We start from the raw sequence: 20,155 nt of genomic DNA on the forward strand, positions 1-20,155 counted from the left end.
TGGAATAGCCTGATGCTGAGTGAAAGCAGGTGGAATCTGAGTGAAAGTCGGCTGTGTATTAAAGGTCGGCTGTTTGAATAAACCACTCGTTTCATCATATAGCACGAGCTCTGCCGTTTTGCTCATCTCTGGTGCAACAGGTTGGTACGGCGGCATGGTTGGTCGAGTGGCCACTTGGAAAGATGCCTGGAATTGGGGACTTCCCTGACCGGGCGATTGATCCTGAACGGCCGTAGCTGATGGTGCCCCCCAAGGCGATGGGCTAACTGGAGGGAACGGCGCAGAGGACAGCTGGACGGTGTGTGGCTGAAAGTGTTGTGTGCCACTATACCCCATAGGAACCGATGATGATGAAGCGTCTGAACCCCCAACAGAAAATTGGAGGCTGAGAAACCGAATTCAAATAAGCCTTGTTCGGTGGAATCGGCTGGGTATAAGCCGGTCCCTTGTATCCTTGAGGTGCTCCGTTAGCGAAGGAGCTGACGACGGCATTGTACACCGTATTTGCGAGCACCGGGGATTGATCAATGAAGGCGTGATAAACGGACTGTTGGACCATCTCGGACATTTTGTCCGAGTCCTCGGAGATCGTGATCTGGCGGGGAGCTGGAAACGGAGATTTTTTGATGGTTTCCCCGCTCCTGGAGCGACTGAAGGACTGCAGGCATACCTTCCGGTAGAGTGCTATCTGCTTCTCTAGTTCTTCCTTCTGGTCGTCCTTGAGATCTGCTTCCGTCACTTCGATGACGTTATCTTCGGAGATTTCAGTAGCTTTCGACATGGCGGCGGTTGTATTCGTCCCACCGGGCGTGCCAAAAGTGTGTTGGCGCTAGAAATCGGTCAACCGAATCCCCAGCGTCTGACACACGACCCGGGAGAATCTGCTTAACTCCTGTTCGGGTGATTGCCCTGGTGCGGTTTGCGCGGCGTGCCAGCCAATCTGACCTGTTGATTGGCAAGGAAGAATACGTGTCAGATCCAGAAGTCGCGATCGGCTGAATTTCCGATCTCGAGAGAGCTTATCAGCGAATCGGCCGATTTGCCGCAATAAAGAAATCGGCTATGAAGCAGCCGATTACTGTAGCAGTGTAGACGAAGATTACAGGATTAATCGACACAATGCTATAGTAGCGACACTAGGAATAGATCTAATCGGCTATGTGTAAAATAAGTGAATTTAATAGCAGAATATAAAGAAAGCCGAAACTGCCGATTCCTAGCTGGATAACTGATGATAAAACTAGAAAAACAGGTAAAACCTATGATTCTAGTAAATATCGATAACTGGTGAATAAATCTAAACGAAACAACAGCGATGCGCCCGAAGTTAAAGCTTAGATATTACTCGATAAGCGGAACTTACAGAATCGGCCGGAGATCAAGTTGATGCAGCCCTGCCAACCCGCACAAACTCGTGAAAAAGACAAAAGTATTGGCGAAGTCGCCTGCTTGAAAGTAAGTACGAGGAAAAAGTAGTTTGTTGTATTGAGTAGTTGATGATTACAGATTTACAAAGGTAGCTATTTATAGCCCCGTACAGATGACTCCTTAACTGACTAGGACTCTATCCCTAATTGAAATAGAAAACGAATATTTACAAGTACGATTCGTACTAGGTTGGTCATTATACGCTTCACGGGCTGATTTCCCCTTCATCCTTCTATTCCTTTCCAAGCCCATACCGGCCCAATTATTCCAACCTCCTAATCGGCCGATTCCTTATCGGAAAAAGGTAACCGATCAGGAACCTGGCGTGTCCGATCCGAACCCCAAGGGTCAAGCGAGGCAGAAGTCATCGGCCGATCCCGTACTGTAGCATTGGCCGATCTTGGACTGTAGCGCCAACCAACCGATCTCGAACTGTGGCGCCATTCGGCCGATTCCCAACTGTACTTTTCCAATTTCCTCTTTGCCGATTTCACTGGTGACGAAATCTGGCGTCAACACCTGCTCAACTCCATCACCAAAGAAGTGCTTGCACAAGTGGTGGTGAAGACAACCTCGGCAGGAGCATGGAGCGCGCTACAGACAATGTTTGCAGCCCACTCAAGAGCACGCATGACAAATTTGCGCATGAGGCTGTCTACTCTCAAGAAGGGTAGCATGACTTCGTCAACCTATTTCACAAGATGGTGGCCATCAAGGATGAGCTCGCTGCAGTAGGTATAATCATTGATGATGGTGAGATGGCATCTTATTTACTTAACAGTCTTGATTTTGCGTACAATCCCTTTGTTTCTTCGATGCTTGGCCATGCGGATGCTATTCCTCTTTCCTAGCTATACTCTCATCTAATGTCCTATGAGCTGCGCCTTGAGGCTTACAATGAAGGTGGTCAGTACTCGTCCTCAACAAATTCAGCAAACCGTGAAGGTTTTCGAGGATGTGGCAATGGTGGCCAAAACCGTGGTCGCACCAATGGTGGCCATGGCACTTAGGGCTGAAACAACACCAATGGTGGATTTCAGCCCAAGCAAGGCGGCCAAAGTAAAACTACCTATTAGATATGCAAGAAGGTGGGTCATGAAGCGTCAAAGTGCTGGTATAGATATGAAGATGATGATCATCAGAATACCAAGATGGCCGGAGCTGCAGCTACTCACTATGGGTATGATACAAACTGCTACGCAGATAGTGGTGCTACATATCATATTATTGGAGAACTTCACAAGCTAACGGTCAAGGACAAGTACAATGGTCGAGAACAAGCTCAAGCGGCCAATGGTTCAAGTATGAAAATTAGTAATATTGGTCATTCAACTTTACCTACCCCTAGTAGAAAGCTGCATCTAAATAATATTCTTCATGTCCCTAGTGCACACAAGAGTCTCATTTCTGTTCACAAACTAGCATTTGATAATAATACCTTTCTTGAGTTTCATCCTAAATTCTTTTTTATTAAGGATCAGGAAACGAGGAAAATTCTCCATCAAGGGAGATGTAGAGGAGGTCTATATCCCTTAGAACCCATCTCTTCAGAAGGAGGAGTCAGCAAAGAAGTCTACGGAATCAATAAACCATCCACTTCTAAGTGGCATAGTCAGTTAGGTCATCCCGCTTTTCCTATTGTTGAACATGTGCTTAGCAATAATTATCTCCCTTGTGATAGCATTGCTAGTTCTGAGTCAGTTTGTGATTCATGTAAAATGGCTAAAAGTCATCAGCTTCCTTATTCTACTTCAATAAATTAATCCAATGCGCCCCTTGATCTTGTTCATTCAGATGTTTGGGGTCCTGCACCTATGTATGTTGGTCATCACTCTTACTATGTGACCTTCATTGACGATTATAGCAGATACACCTAGATTTATCTTCTAAAAAACAAATCTGATGTCTTTCAAGTGTTTCAAAATTTTCAAAGTCTAGTTGAGCCAAAGCACAACAAAAAGATTATATCTATGCAAACCGACTGGGGAGGAGAATATGAAAAATTAAACTCCTTCTTTCAAAAGATTGGTATAGCACTCATGCGCATCAACAGAATGGTTTGGTTGAAAGAAAACATCGCCATATTGTAGAAGTTGATCTTGCTCTTCTTGTAAATACATCTATGCCTCTAAAATATTGGGATCAAGCTTTCTTGACTGCCACCTACCTTATCAATTTGCTTCCCAGCAAGGTTATCAATTTTGAGACTCCTGTATAACACTTGCTTCATGAGAAACCTAACTACTACTCCCTTCACATTTTTGGGTGTGCCTGTTGGCCGAATTTGAGATCCTTCAATATTCGCAAGCTAGCTTTTCACTCCATTAGATGCACTTTTCTTGGATACAGTTCCATGCATAAGGGGTTCAAGTGCTTAGACCCTACCACTGGTCGGATCTACATATCACATGATGTAGTCTTTGATGAATCTTATTTTCCCTTTGCTCATCTGCATCCAAATGCAGGAGCTCTTCTTAGGAAAGAAATTCTTCTTCTTCCTAATCACCTTCGTAACCAGGGGGATGTAAGTTGTACTGACAATATTACTAATGCTCCTGATCATTTGGATGTTAGCAATGTGCAGGACAATTTGAATGTAGATGCTCACAATAGCTGGATCCTGGCTGGCACAAAAGATCCATGCAGCAGTCTCCAGGCTGATTCACTCCACACTCCAAGCAAATCAGGCTTGGATCCCGATTTTGCTCCGCCTGCGCCTGCCCCGTCCATCACTACCCCGACAGCGCCCGTCTCCACCACTCCGAGTTCGACGCGTGGGAGGGAATCCATTGCGCTCGCGCCTGCCACTTCTTGTCCGGTCGTGATGGAGTCTGTGCCTGGCACACCCAGTGCGCTCGGATCTTCTGCGAACCCCGGATCCGCTGCGGATGTCTCTCCGGATGTTGTTGCGCCATCTCCTGTTCCGTCGCCATCTACTGCATTGGCTCTAGTTTTTGACACAGCTCCTCCCACACCTATTGCAATACCTTGATGATGTACCAGACTTCAGAGTGGGATAACAAAACCAAAACAGTTCAAAGATATGATCAGGTATGGCATGTTTTCAGCTACTGGAGAGCCACAAGATTTTCATGAAGTGTTAAGTGATCCAAGGTGGAAAGAGGCTATGCAAGATGAATTCAATGCTCTCATAAGGAACCAGACTTGGCATTTGGTTCCAAAAAGGAAGGGTAAAATATTATTGATTGTAAGTGGGTGTTTAAATTTAAAAGAAAATCAGATGATACTATAGATAGATACAAGGCAAGGCTTGTTGCAAAGGGTTTTCGACAGCGGTATGGAATTGACTATGAAGACACATTTAGTCATGTGGTTAAAATTGCAACTGCAAGGCTTGTTCTCTCTATTGCCATTTCAAAAGGATGGTGTCTTAAACAATTAGATGTACAGAATGTGTTTCTTCATGGTGTTCTAGAAGAAGAGGTATATATGAGGCAACCCCTAGGTTTTGAGCATAAAGAAGGTTCACATCTTGTGTGTAAATTGGATAAAGCCATATATGGGTTGAAACAAGCACCTTGAGCTTGGTATGCTAAGCTAAGTTCTAAACTTATTTCTCTTGGATTTACAGCATCTAAGTTAGATACTTATTTGTTTATTTATCAAAAGTGTGGCATCATGATTTATATGTTAATTTATGTTGATGATATCATTGTTACAAGTTCATCTAGTGAGGCTGTTTCAGCACTACTAATTGATTTAAAGAAGGACTTTGTTCTAAAGGACTTGGGAAACCTCAGTTATTTTCTGGGAATAGAAGTGCAAAGAGAAAAGGATCGGCTGCTGCTGACTCAAGAAAAGTATGCAAAAGAAATTCTGACTCGAGTAGGTATGATTAATTGCAAACCATCTTCTACGCTGTTATCTACAAGTGAGAAGCTCTCAAAACATGAAGGTTAATTGCTAAGCTCAGGCGACAGCACACGGTACAGAAGTGTAGTAGGTGCATTATAGTATCTTACATTGACTAGACCTGATCTAGCCTTTTCAGTAAATAAAGTATGCCAGTTCTTACATGCGCCCACTACTGCTCATTGGAAAGCCGTGAAAAGAATACTTCGGTATATCAAAAATACACTGGATATTGGACTGAGATTTTGTGCGTCTAGTTCTACTTTGATTAGTGCTTTCTCTGATGCTGATTGGGCAGGAAGTATTGATGATAGAAGATCTATAGGAGGATTTGCGGTTTATTTTGGGTCTAATTTGATTTCCTGGAGTGCTAGAAAGCAATCAACTATCTCAAGATCAAGCACAGAGGCAGAGTACAAGTCAATAGCTAATGCTACTGCTGAGATAATTTGGTTAGAATCTATGTTGACAGAACTTGGTATAGTTCCTGATCAGACACCATGTCTATGGTGTGTTAATTTAGGTGCTACTTACTTATCTGCAAATCCTGTGTTTCATGCGAGAGCTAAGCATATTGAAATTGATTTTCATTTTGTTCAAGAGCGTGTCGCAAACAAACAACTGCAGGTGCGTTTGATTCCTTCTAAAGATCAGCTAGTAGATGGATTTACTAAAGCATTGCCGAGCAGGATGCTTGAAGACTTCACGAGCAATCTAAATCTCAAGAAGAAGAGAAGTTTAGATTGAGAGGGGATATTAGAAGTATTGGTTATTATCCCATGTAACCCAGTCCAAGGTTATTGAATTCGGATTGTATCTCTTGGAGATATTGGTTGTTGTATTCTAGTTTGGTTGATAGATTAGTTAGAGATAGATTACTTCTTGATGTACAAGTACACCAACCGAACCAGATCACAACAACCTCCATTGTAATTTGTTGGGACTTCTCCCCTATAAAAACACGCAACCGTGGTAATGCCGAGATAGGCAACCACGTTCTATTCTTTTACACTTGTGGATCGGTGTTTGACTCAATAAATTTGTTATACTTGGTGAGTTATACATCAATGGCCACTGGGTAAAAACTTGTATTTATGTATGACTCTAACCTGACTTCTTTTGCTGTGGTTCAACCATGGGAGTTCCATACCGCATCTATCTAAATAAAAGTACATTAGAAATCAGTATAGTATAGTGTAATGATAAATAGTTTAATGGTGATGCAAGGATGACAAGTACTCCCTCTGTTCTGATTTACATGAAGCTGGTTAGCTCAAATTTGAGCTAAGCAACGTCAAATAAAAAAGAACGAAGGGAGTAGAACGGAAGTTATAGGAATACTAGCGAAGATATAAGCAATATTGGACCTGAAACACATGTAGGCAACATAATGAACATGCCAATTAACGATTTTCAAAATCTTATAGCTTTCCATACTCACTTCTCACCTACAAAAATGGCATTCAGGGACTAGTGACAATAAGTCGCTGCCATATCACCACAAGTGTGTTTACACTCTTGTTTGGTGCCAAAAAAAGAAACTAGGACTTAGTTTTAGTGGCAGACACAACCAGGGCAGGGACTTATTTTGATTGAAGGAATTATATAGGTATTTTGGGGGAATTACAAACCCTAGGGTTTGATCTTACCCTGCCATTTGGAATGCAAGAATAGGTTAACAAATTCCTAGGTGTTTCGGCAGGATATCAAAGGACGTACGTGTATGGAATTTGCGAAATGATTAATTAAACTTTTGCGAATATCAGATATGATGCGACCGGAGAATGTCAGACAACGTGACAGGAAGCTGTAGCTTTCTCAAACAAGCGCTATCTCAACACATCCGCAGTTGTCCGCACCATCCGACAGTAGAGGTGAGTGGTGAAAAGAAAATGAATAGGAGGTGGAAGACAGTATAGTCTATGGATTGACCGTCATCAGCATCCTAGTTCCACATTTTCTTTCTTTCTTTCTTATGGTTGTGTATCCTGGTAATCAAGAGTTCGGAAATGTGGTTTAAGGAATATGCATGATGTAAAAATCTTGAATTTAATAAAATTGTCCTATCAAAAAAGTATGTACCTATAGTCCTTCATGTTTCATTATTCCCCTATTGGAAAGGGCAGTCCGTCCGCGCTGAAAGATTTGCCACAGGTGCTACTAGCCTACTAGCCTAGGTTTGGCCGGAGAGCAGGTCACCATTGCTTCAGCAAGAACACAGACTTGTGCTGTGCAAGCATTTTATTTGCATTGTTTAGTTGACTCCCCAATCCCAGCTGAACAAGCCATTGGCCGGAGAGCAAGTCACCGTTGCTTGCAGGCTGTCTTCAGGGAACGCTTTCTGGGCATTGGTGCAGCATGAGGCAAAGGAGACCATCCGTTCAGCAAGCTTGAAATTGTAGGAGATTGCGATGGAGACATTCGCACAAGAATGCATGGAGAATTAATGATAGATTTTGTTTTTCTTAAATCTTTTACAATTATGCGTCCCTTTAGTCTGCTGGATAGCTGAAAACTTTGTAACAAGATAATAGCTGTGCGTATTTTTGCAGAGGCTGGAGATGCCTCCATTTTCTAAAAAACCGTGCCTTGTTTCCCGACACGTACGCATGAGCCATTCCTGGTGCTTGGTAGCAAACGGCCGCGGCAAATAAACCGCGAGATGCTTCTTTGCCATCCTTTAATTTTCGCAGAGAACAAAATGTACATTCGTGCTGCAGGCAGTATCTGGGCAGTGGGCAAAACGTATGGCTAAAGCTATCGCTACAGCCTACAGGTGAAACTTCGAGGCAGAGATATGCGAATCACGTGAGCCGTACGGGTCACCGTCAATCTTTTGCCCAAGCATATCCTGTTTGACATTTTTTTATGCTCAAGATACATGTGCAAAAATCTTGTAAGCATGCACCGGCTAGCTTTCAATTTCGTAGAAACTGACTGGTGTTTGGTTCTTAGGTACATGGAAAGTTAATTAGCCGTGTGCCAAAAAGAAAAATAGTGCATATCAAACCAACCCAAATGTATCAAGGACCAATGTGCAACTACTTTGGGACCATGTAAAATCACATCTTCCACCTAAATATATTATCCGTCGCCAGGTAAGCTAGTGGCTTGCAAAATTTTCTATCCTTAGTTATCACCCGAGTGAACTAACGTTTGATTCGAAGTAACTCATGCTTGTGGCTTGATTCTAGATAGGATGCCGATCGGATCCCTCCAACCAAATACACCCTAAATAGGTGACAGTGCACATATTTTTCTCTGGTTGTATGCATGTGCTCTTGATTATATGTCTTCACACTTTCGTTCGAAAGCCTGATGATTCTCTCTGCGATGATTCACATATGAACGAAACCTATAAGACTGCAAATTCGGTTCATTGCGCTTCCCCTATCTAGTCCAGTAGTTGGTTTGATGCTCAAAAAAAATAGTTGATGTGTTGTGTCTATGAGAGTGGGCGTTGAGCTGAGCCTCAGCTAGTGGAATGGTAACATGCACTGCTAGAATGCTAACAATAGCCAACAGTGTTTAAACCATCGACCATCTATTTGTACGTTCGGAAAACTAAATTGCCCAGGGTATACCGTCGGCCATCTCCCCTTGGCCATTCGACCAATAGCCCAGCGGATGTCGGCCATTAATTTCCCAACGGTGAAAGCCCGACGGTCTACTCTCAGCCAATGGATACACGCTAACAGGACATATGGACAGCCATTCCATTCCCCGACTGTTTTGATACTCTTAGCTATTGGTTTAACTTTTGCAAAAAAAAATAATTCTAATATTATTTTTATACTTATTTTCTTTGTTTTTGTATTTGGGGAAAATCCTGGTAGAATTGTACGTATATGCCTTTCACGGCTGTATGGATTGCATTCTGACACGCTTCGAGATAGCCAAATATTAATATAATACATATAGCTCTAGAATATGCTTCTCTGTTGCATTTGATAAATAATAAAACTTTGATAACATGTACACGGTTTCTCATGTTCTGAGAAATGAATCAGCACATAGTTGATACGTACATGTTCTCACATGCGGCTATACAAAATCTACAGAAAAAAAGCTGCAAGCCCATCATTTCGCGTGCTCCTTTCACGAATTGTGAATGCTTGACATGATCATTGGGGACAAGACTGATCTGGATTAGGAGAAAATTAAAATTAGATTCCAAATCTGAACACTGATGTCAGAGAGAAGTAATGGGAACAGAACTGGATTTTTAGTAATACCTATCCGGAAGGTAGAAGATCGAGATAGATTAACCAAATATAATGCCATGCACGTTCTCAAAAGAACACTATTCTAAAAAGACAAACAAAAGATGATTAGTTTAGATTAGAACAAAATAATATGTATTCAAGTCGTTCTCACCTTTGATGAATATCTGCGATGTCTTGTGATTCTTGTCTCCCTTCCGTCCATGCCGCATCTCTTGAAGGAGATGACCAACAGAGCTTCAAACATGTAAAGGAAAGTGATACATGCGCGGATCGGGAGGGGAGGAGGATGCACACCGCTGCAGAAGGATGCGCCGCCTCGTAACCCGTGTTGCCACGGACTGCGAGGGTCGCCAGATGCATGCTCGCCGCGGGTGCCCGTCTGGTTGCCTTCAGCGATGGCTCTGGGCGGATCAACAAGGACGAGGTGCTGAGTAGAACGGATTTGTTTTGATGGAGAGATGGATTTGACGTCTTGAGCCTTGGTCATTATGTACTGATAACCACCAGTACATATCCTTTGAACGTGTCATTGAGCCGGACGTGTGTGCCTTGCTGCAGAATTACCGAGGGGAATTTGCTAATGGAGGTGTATGAGCATCTATCACATCGGATGTTTGATACTAATTAGGAGTATTAAATATAGATAAATTATAAAACTAATTACACAGATGGAGTCTAATTCGTGAGATGAATCTAATTAAGTCTAATTAGTTCATGATTTGACAATGTGATGCTATAGTAACTATTTGCTAATGATGGCTTAATTAGATTTAATATATTCGTATCGCGAATTAGTCTAGGGGAGTTTTATAATTAACTTATATTTAGTGCTCCTAATTAGTATCCGAACATATTGACATGGCTAAACTTTAGCTCCTGATATCCAAACAAACGACCCCTCCATCTAAACCATCACCCATTGCAGGAACGGTTGGCAATTCTATTAAATAGCCGAAGGGATTTGATTGCACCGTCAGGAACTACGAAACTATCGGGCAATGATATTTTTTCCAACGGGTCGTCGGCGACTCCTACAAATTAACTCTTGGCTAAATTAAGTTAGGATTCTAGTAGTGATGGAACCATGTATATTGTGTTTTGTTTCTACTGTTCGTCTTCTATTAAGGTGATGATGTCGTTCCGTGGCTGCGTTGATGTTAGAAATCTTGAATCGTATTTTGTGTTAATTAAAGAATGAAATTAGGTGGAGATATGATGCTCCATCTAGTTGTCAAAAAAAATGCTAAGCACACAAGTACAGCTCTTGGACTACAAACGTTTCTTGAAAAATGAAAACGTCAAAAAATGCTAAGCACACCAGTACAGCTCTTGGACGACAAACATTTCTTGAAAATGAAAAACAAAAAAATTGTCAAAGACAAAACGCTAAGCACATCATTTATGTGCTTGATAAATTTTCCCAATAATTCATATTTGAGTTTGAAATTGCTAACCACATCTTCCACGCGGTCTGATGACAGTAGTTGCACGATGACATATAACCTCTGCTAAACCCATTCTAACGGCCGATGTGGTACAAAGTAAAAGTATATATATACTTAAGCAAAAAAAAAAAAGTTCATTGAATTCAAGGCTGCATTGTCGGAGTCCAACACGCACCAGCCCACGTAACAAAGCCTTGAAAGCCCAACAAGGCAACACAAAAGCGGCCGATGTTGAAACATTGGACACTCGTGGGAGCATTTTGTTTTGTAAACGCTAAAACGTAATAACAAACGTAAACGGTAAAACTCAGTCGTTGTCTTCCCCGGCACGGCGGCACGCATGTCGCAATGTTTCCAAGCCAACCGCAAAACGCGTCTTTCTTTTTCCGGGGAGCTAGTATGAAAGAGGCTTGCTTTCCCCAGGCAGGCTCTTGGCAATTTCCGGGCAAAACGAGCTCATCAGGGCACGCCATCGTCTGGACCCGAAAAGTGGAAATCGCCGATCGCTAGCTATTGCGCGCAGCGATCCGAGGAATTTCGGGGCAGATGATGGCGGTGAGGCAGAGACGCAGAGTGATGGATCATGACAGTCACGTCTTAATCGCACTACAGGCTTACTGCCCTTGCTCGGCCGCTGCCCGGCCCTCGCGCCTCCTGTGGGCCAACGCGCGGCCGCCACCGGGCCCACGCGCGGCCTCCTCCAAGCCCGCGTCGCCGCCAGTTCCGACGCTCGCCGGTGGCACGTGAGCGACATGAAGGCTGCGCGAGGCGGGATGCCACTCCGTTTGGGGGCAGCCATGGGCGGCGTGGCTGTCGGCGGTGGCACAACGAGGATGCGGCTCTGCGCCGCTTTGGAGGCGTCAGTGCAACCAAGAGTGGCTCGCGCGGGTCTCGCTAGCGACATCTTGGTGGTATGGCTGGCGTCGGCCCTGCGCAGTGGCGTGCCAACGGCACTATGGAGGCGCAGTTGGTAGCGTGGGGCCATCTTGCGGCGCAAGCGTGGCGAAGACGGCAGCAGAGGGTGCTAGAGTGGCCGCACGCATGGCGGTGGTGACCGAGAGTTGACCTGCGACAGTAATGGTGGACGGTGACTCAGAATGGATGTGGTGGATGCCATGTGTGCGATGGGTGGCCGATAGTGTTTGTCTTGGGGGTGTTGGGGCTATGACAATTGTGGGATGAGGGTTTTTCCAGACAAAAGTCTTGCTCGACCTCAGGCCAGGTTGGCAACGACAACGTTCAGCAGACACCATGTTCCCTCTTGGGGGTGTTGTCGAGGTGCCCTCCTCTCCCTGGCAGGTTTCTCCTGGTGAAAATCTTGCTTGAGTTTTCTCAAGCGAGCGGCGGGGGTGCTCTCGGCGTCGTTCCTTCCTTGGAAGTATCGTCTTTGGACAACCTGTCCCAGCCTCTTCTAGCGGCTCCTCTTCGGCATTGTGGTGCTCTTGGCTGTCAAGATAGTGGGGTTCTGCATGGGGACCAGCGGATTTCCCTTCTCTCTTGCCCTCTCCTCCCGCAATCTTTGCCTGTGTTGACGTCCGAGATCCGCATGTTTCGGGGGAGTGCTGCCTAGTCGGAGTTTGGCAGTGCGTTTGCAACTTCACGTTGACCTTGCGGCAATCTGTCATGCATAGCGGCGACTGGCTCAGTGCTAGGTTCTTCCCCTCGGCGGATTGTCTGTTGTCATCGGCACATGGTGTTTTCATCCTTCCGAACGAGTTGTTCATTCAGGCCGTTGCGAGTTGGGATCCAACCGGCCAGGTCTTGCGTTTTGTTGTCGAGTTTCAAGCGTTGAGACTGCATTGACGACCCAATCCAACCAGTCAGGCTTGAGTGATGCCGTGTTGATATCCCAATCCAACCAGCTAGTTGTTGTTGAGTCATGTATTGTGGTCGTGTTGATGTCCTAATCCAACCAGTCGAATTTTAGTTCTTAGTCTTCTTTCCTTTCCTGGCTATAGCCTCACAGGGCTATAGACTTGTATTTTCTACTATATCAATAGAAACTTACACTATCTTATGCGGTTCGCTAAAAGGAATTGATCATTGTCGAAGAATAACACAGCTTCTGAGTTGGACAAACTACGGCGACAACTCTAGCTCTGAAAATGCGGATGACCGAAAAAATAAAAAGAAAAAAAAGCATACAACAAGGCTTATTTGGTCAAATACGAAGGTGGTCCGTCATAATTCAAGTACATGGCTAATGGAAAAGGTAGTTATATTACAATCCTTCACGGAGAATCTTGTCCACACAATCTTTTTTGTGTGGGACTCATGTTCACATGAAGCATCACGCATCAAACATTGTTCGTTGCGTCCCCACAAAATCATTGTACCCGCTATATCTTCACCCTGCTATCTATCTTAATCCACAAAATCATTGTACCCGCTGTATCTTCACCCTGCTATCTATCTTAATCAACACCTTTGAAATTATGATTTGACACAATTTGGAGACTTTAACCAACCGAATCCAAGTCACGATAGACCACCTCCGACGGGTAACTTTGGTAGAGCTGATATGATATCCACTGCAAGATCTATGATGGGGGTACAATTTCATTCTTGTGCCGTTAAACGTAATTCTTCCGTTGATGTCATGTCAACTCATAATATGCCACGTCAGCCAAATGCCCAAAACCACACTTATATGTGAGTTGACTCTCTTATTCTCTTTTTATGGGTGGTTCCTGTGTGGCAGCTCAACAAAATTCTACGTTGTAGATTCTTCTTCCCTCCTTTTCTTGTGAAATCCGATGGATTTGTATGTCCGATTTGATATTTTTGTACTCGATATAACTATGTTAATTTGGCAGTTTTGCTTAAATTTCAATCAGATCAAAGTGTGACAATGACACATTCACATATCATGCAGATCAGGCGGAGCTAGGCCTATTCATTGGTGTCAACTGACACCGATGGTTTTCTTAAAAACCAGTGGCAAATCACTATTACCTACTGCTTAGCTATGGAGCTGACACCGGTGTTTAAAGGCACTGACACCGTGAGTCCATCGGCTAGCTCCGCCCCTGCAAATCATGGAACTCCCAAATCCGATAGTCCGATCCCTATCTTAAGTTCCCAACCTCGTAGTGCCTGGAACAAGGAACCCAAAATAGAGGCAAGGAGAAAAACGTAGAAAAGAAATAGGAATACGGTGTTAAAACAGAGGATAGGGAAAACATAGGAAAAGTGGATGGAGTGATGTTTGGAACGTAGAAATGAAATCACAGGAAACTTCATGTTTCATGGTGCCGTGGGGAAAATCTCAGCTAGCCAATCAATATTGTCGCTCTCAACTAGTGGCCATAGCTACTGACATCTTGACCAACAAAATGAAGGTGCCGATCACTAGTATGACATGTGAACAAACAAAACAGCTCAACCCCTGTTGTCCTCGTCTCTATCCTTCCGTTGTTCTTATTGTCTCTCTCCCTGTTGTTCATAGCTATGGATGCAGAGATCCAGGTAGCAGCACGTAGAGGATGGAGCAGGGGCTACATGCATGCAGATGCAGCGGTCGGAGCTCCTCCGGAGCAGGCCAACTCTTGGAGGGCAGCAAGTCCATCAACGACGACAGCGGTTCAGTTGGATGGCGGAGTTACAAGCCCCGTTTGTATCCGCTTATAAGCGGTTTATTGGTGGAAATAAGCGAGAATCCCGCCAAACGCTTTGCTTATTTCCACCGATTCTCGCTTATGTGGTAAGCCGCTTCAACGATTTGAACTACGAGAAACGAGAAGCGAGAAAATCTTCGCTTAGATTATAATCCAAGCGTGGCTAGGAAAAGCGTATACAAACAGGGCCACAGAGCCACAGAGGTGGCTGCCAGGTTTTTTATTGGGTGCGATTAGCTTGTTCTTTTCTCACTTCTCATGGGCGTTGCCCGTGAAGGAAAAGAAAATAAGAGGACGGAGTGGATTCTTTTTTCTACAGGATTTCCGAGGAAAGGAATTTGCGGTTCCTTTGTTCCAAACGATCATTTTCACTTCCTTTCCTCCGTTTCGTGATTCCTACGGTTTTCCTTTGAAATTCGTGCGATCCAAACCCTTAACAAACAAATAGCCAAGCTACCGGCTTGCAAAATCCTATAGGAATTTGGTTCCCATATTTCAAAATTACTTACAAGATTCCAAGGTCAGATTTTGGATGCATTTGGGGTTACACAGAAACTCTGATTTCCCGCATCAGACCCGAACATGATCTAAATCCATATATACACATCTGAATTTGATTTTTGAGCACCAGAATATCAACAATCTCGCGCGTACGAAACCTCGGCGCACAACTAAACAAATCGGCCCCTTCCCCGGTCAAACATCATCGCGATCTAGCTCTTGTTTACTTCACCCCCAACTCCTAACTTTGGCACTATGCAAAAAGAAGATTCCCTATCACATCAAACTTGCGGTGCATGCATGAAGTACTAAATGTAGACGAAATTAAAAATTAATTGCATAGTTTTGTTGTACTTTGCGAGACGAATCTTTTAAGCCTAATTAGTTAATGTTTGGACAATAATTCATAAATACAAACGAAATGTTACAGTATGTTATAGTGCTGTAATATAATTTGGCACCTCCCAACTTTAGCAACTAAACAAGACCCTAATAAAACAAAACAAAGCGGAAAGCAAAAGAAGGAAGGTTTCTTTCAAAAGAAAAAGAAAGAAGGGATATTTTTGCCTCTGGCCCCAGTTCCACCCAGGACAGCCATCGTGTCACCTCCTCCCCCGCCGAGCAGGGTCGGGCCACCCAGCCAGCGGCAGGCAGCCCACGGGAACTGGAAACTTGGAGCAATTCCGTCCCAAATTTCCTTGCCATCCATACTCCATAGCAATCCTCTTCCAATCGCCCTTCCCCTCGCAGACGCGGCAGCGATTCCGCCATAAATACCGGTCGATCGAGGGAGAAAGAGAGAAGGCAATCGACGGAGGAGCGCGCGGAGGAAACGAGGCCAAGCCCTTCGTCAGTTATCGCCTGCGCCTGGGGTTCATCCGGAGGAAGAAGGTAACTGAACCGCCGCCACGCCGCTCCGCCCCTCACTCTCGCAGTCTCGCCCTAACCCCCAGGCCAATTAACCTTCTTCTTGCGGCGGCGACGGCCGCCGCGCCCGGGTAGGTAACCCGCCCCCTCGGTTTCTTGTGATCTGGGGCGCATTTGTCGGGGAATTTCTACTCTGCGCTGGCCGGGTGACGGTGTTGCAAAGGAGGGATTTGTCTTCTTTCCTTTTCCGTGGCTAGTTTCTTGGGGATTTCCCCACACTGGGACGCGTTTCTTGGAAATCTTCACCGGCCCTCTGCCCCATCCTCTCCGTCCCTTTTTGGGTGGCGGCAAGGCTGGTGATTTTCGGCTGCGCCTTCGGATTCGACCCCAATTCTTGTCCTCCGCCGACTACTGGTAGGTCTTGTTCTGGTGTTGGCCGCGGCTTAGAACCAGCCTTGCTGTCTCCGTGGCCTCAACGAATTGAGCAGGGAAATCTGCGGCACCGGCGTGCGCTGATTGTCCTTAGCATTCCACGCGGCACACACACGGCTTTGGAATTTTCAGGTGTTCTAGTCAAGCACACATTTTTATATTTTTTTTCAGACTTAGTTGAATGCTATTTTTTTTTTGTGCCCACCTTCGCAGCTTATAATTAACTGTATGGTTGCTGGGCACCGTTGGGAAATTTCCACTGGCGTGGGATACAAAGATAAGATAGGCCAGCAAGTCGCCGCAAGTCGTGATCTTGTTTAGTTGTCTATCCGGTTCGGGCCAGGAAGATTGTGACGTGCTTATCACTATTCGTTGGCTGAGCCTTGTGGGTTTGTTCCAGCGTTGGTTCTCTTGCCTTGCTCGCTGGCATCTAGCCTTTTATATGATGTACCCACCTCCCACTTCCTTCAAAATATCCACTTGTATTTACAAGGCTATATATTGTGCTTCTACCTCCTGAAGAGCAAGAAAGCCCTGGAGCTGATAAACCTTGCCTTTCCTCGCTAAGCTTGTATGCACATAGGTTCTTGTTCTTTTCACCTTTCTAGTTCATAGTTTGTCTTAGCTGTGCTAGTTTGCTAATTTTTTTTCCGTGGCTATCTTTTCTGTGGAGTTGATCTTCTAAGTTCATTCAAGTGTGATTTATTGGGCTGTGGTGTGGTAATGTTGAGAATTCAGTAGATTTAAGAACATGGCTATCTCTATCCAGAGAAATTGTTGTCGAGTTCATGCCACTTTCTTAGCATGATCAGTATATTGTTTGTGATATTATTTCCTTGCTGTAAGCGGTATAAATATTGCAATTTGTAAAATCTTCAGTATGAATGAGTTTGACATGCTATACAGCTTTACATTTATCTTGGCTCATTTATTAATTTTGTCCAGTGATGCTATCTACTATTGATAAGTAGCCAGCTGTTTTGTATGATACTGAAAGTAAAATTCTGATCCAGTGAGATTAATTGAAGAAGTTACATCAATTATGAGCTTAAGTCAAGATTGTGTGCAGATATGTTGAGATGCTAGTATTTGTTCTTTAGCATATGACTTGACTAAAATCTACTGTTCCTTCCTTTGTAGATAAGACATGGGTCAAGCACTTGGATTGATTCAAGTGGATCAATCAACCGTAGCCATCAAGGAATCTTTTGGAAAGTTTGATGAGATCCTAGGGCCTGGGTGCCACTTCTTGCCATGGTGCATAGGCAAGCAGATTGCTGGGTATCTTTCACTGCGTGTTCAGCAGCTTGATGTCCGCTGCGAAACAAAGACAAAGGTTTTCTAAAATCTTTTATGCTTTTTCCTTTATAATTTATATTTGCTAAATCAATTACCATGCATTGGCAAAAAAAATACGTTATGTTGAATTTACTTTCTTGCATGCTAATAGTTGTTTTTTTCTGCTTTTACCTTTCTTATGCTGAATGCCATGTTGTGAATAATGTGCAGGATAATGTCTTCGTCAATGTTGTGGCATCTGTGCAATACCGTGCCCTTGCTGACAAGGCCTCTGATGCCTTTTACAGGCTTACTAACACCAGGGAGCAGATCCAGTCATATGTCTTTGATGGTTAGACTGCTACTTGTTTCAAACTACAAAATTCAATATTCCACTGCATCCACAGCTTTATTTCGTATTCCTTTTATTCCTGATCTCGTTCTATAGTAGTCACCTGAATATTGTTTGATTCTATTTCTGTTCGCCTTCAGTCTTCCCTTTCAATGCTAATGGAACTCTGGTTCTCATGTTCAGTCATCAGGGCTAGTGTTCCTAAGATGAACTTGGATGATACATTTGAGCAGAAGAATGAAATCGCTAAAGCTGTGGAAGATGAACTTGAAAAGGTGTGTGTTCATCTAATGTTTGTCTTCTGGAACATGGAATGATTTTGTTTTTTGGCTAACTCTTTCATTCACTATACAGGCAATGTCCATGTATGGATATGAGATCGTGCAGACCCTGATTGTTGATATTGAGCCTGATGAGCATGTGAAGAGAGCCATGAATGAGATCAATGCAGGCAAGTTCCACAAGTTTCTTGTCCATAGTTAAAACATCAACTGCATACATATTTCTTTGCCAACTTGATGTTTGAGCAATGCTGCATTGCAACTTAATACATACACTTCAAGAGTGGCACGGCCTTGATAGTAGTGCAGATTCCTGAGAGCTGTCATCAAGATTGCACATGATGATGCTAAGTGCAGTAGTACATCAATACCATATTCGTTTATCTAGATGTATACATATCCAAAATTAATCATATTTTTGGTTGCCATGTACTGTTATCATGGTATAGAAAGTAACTTCAGAATGCTTTTAAATCATGAATCTCTCAGACTTAGGTTTCAAAGGTCAAAGTTCAATTTGTTGTTGATGAGCAAACTTATTTTATTGATGTGCTTACCTACTGAGTACAAATTCAGTAACACTTCGTTAACTGCAGAATCTGCTTTACTCATATAATGATTAAGGAAGATAGGTTGTTACTGCATTATCACTTCACAGCACATCTTGTATGATGCATATCTGTTTGCAGTATCTCTGAACTGTTCTTGTCGTTTAATGAAATAGCTGCTAGACTAAGGGTGGCTGCCAACGAGAAAGCTGAAGCGGAGAAGATCCTGCAGATCAAGAGAGCCGAAGGTGATGCAGAATCCAAGTACTTGGCCGGTCTAGGTATCGCAAGGCAGCGCCAGGCTATAGTGGATGGGCTGAGAGACAGCGTCCTCGCCTTCTCTGAGAATGTCCCTGGGACCTCTGCAAAGGACGTCATGGACATGGTTCTGGTGACCCAGTACTTCGACACCATGAAGGAGATCGGGGCCTCTTCCAAGTCCTCTTCTGTCTTCATCCCTCATGGACCTGGTGCCGTCAAGGACATCGCGGCACAAATAAGGGACGGGTCGCTTCAGGCCAAGTTGGTGTGAGAGAGCATCGAAAAGCGCCTTTGACATTCGCATCAGTAAAGAAGTTCAGAGCCACTACAATTCTACATATCTTGTGAATTGAGTAAAAATTAGGGATAAGGTAGTAATGTGATGAGTACTTGCACTTCATTACAGCTTTTGTTTATTCTGTCTGCTACGTGTGTTTATTATCTAGAGGGAATATAGGATTGCATGGATTGTGCCAGTAAAGGATAAGTGCCTGTTGCTGTAAAAATTCGTCATGTCATCGTACTATTTGGAACTATCTAAGCTGGCGAGGCTGAGGAAACGCCTTCATCAAGCTTTTTTGTGCTACCCTGATGCTCTGTTGTGGTTAATGAGGGAATGTCATGTTCATTTTCTCACAGATTAAGCAGTGGAAATTATATCATCTTTGTGCTTCTTGATGCTATCGTACATAAAATGCTTGAAGAAATCCCATGGTTTGCTTGCATTTGCAGTACTCTGCTTGAAGTTAGCATGCGAAAAATTAGTGTTGAGACAGTCGAGCAGCTTCTTTGCTGTGCAATCCGTTCATTTCATTCAGGAATCAATATGTGACAAAAAATATAAGTCAACTGAACGAACATAATATCATACTATTAATCTGAGTTTCTGTAATGACCAAAATAGCATACACATATATTTCTCGGCAACGTAGAAAGTGATTTGTTTTCCCCTGTTGCTGCTTTTCTTTCATCAACGCGCATGCACGCGCGCACACGCATGCCTCATCTGCTGCCGTGAGCTTTCTTTTGAATTCACGCAGTTGTGT

General features: G+C 43.8%; 1 protein-coding gene across 3 annotated transcripts; it reads left to right on the plus strand.

Moving 5' to 3' along the window:
- The first annotated feature begins 15,665 nt into the window (after positions 1 to 15,665).
- On the plus strand, positions 15,666 to 19,771 carry LOC101778170 (hypersensitive-induced response protein 1). 3 transcript variants are annotated; one of them, XM_004973314.4, is made up of 6 exons: positions 15,666 to 15,981; positions 17,530 to 17,725; positions 17,899 to 18,019; positions 18,203 to 18,294; positions 18,374 to 18,470; positions 19,025 to 19,771. In XM_004973314.4, exons 2-6 carry the CDS (start codon positions 17,537 to 17,539, stop codon positions 19,378 to 19,380), a joined length of 855 nt encoding a protein of 284 aa, XP_004973371.1. In that variant the 5' UTR covers positions 15,666 to 15,981; positions 17,530 to 17,536; the 3' UTR covers positions 19,381 to 19,771. The 3 variants fall into 3 exon arrangements, with proteins under 3 accessions (XP_004973371.1, XP_004973372.1, XP_012702581.1); XM_004973315.3 differs by lacking the exon at positions 15,666 to 15,981 and adding an exon at positions 16,815 to 16,972; XM_012847127.2 differs by lacking the exon at positions 15,666 to 15,981 and adding an exon at positions 16,817 to 16,960.
- Positions 19,772 to 20,155: the final 384 nt, after the last annotated feature.

This window comes from Setaria italica, chromosome VI (assembly GCF_000263155.2).
Source record: "Setaria italica strain Yugu1 chromosome VI, Setaria_italica_v2.0, whole genome shotgun sequence".
In the NCBI taxonomy this organism is placed as follows: Eukaryota; Viridiplantae; Streptophyta; class Magnoliopsida; order Poales; family Poaceae; genus Setaria; species Setaria italica.

What these genes read in the sequence shown, in the direction of transcription:
- LOC101778170 (XM_004973314.4), top strand. Translation starts at nt 17,537, where the DNA reads ATGGGTCAAGCACTTGGATTGATTCAAGTGGATCAATCAACCGTAGCC. An exon ending in GCTGCGAAACAAAGACAAAG is followed by an intron (nt 17,726 to 17,898) that starts GTTTTCTAAAAT and finishes AATAATGTGCAG; the next exon opens with GATAATGTCTTCGTCAATGT. An exon ending in TGGAAGATGAACTTGAAAAG is followed by an intron (nt 18,295 to 18,373) that starts GTGTGTGTTCAT and finishes TTCACTATACAG; the next exon opens with GCAATGTCCATGTATGGATA.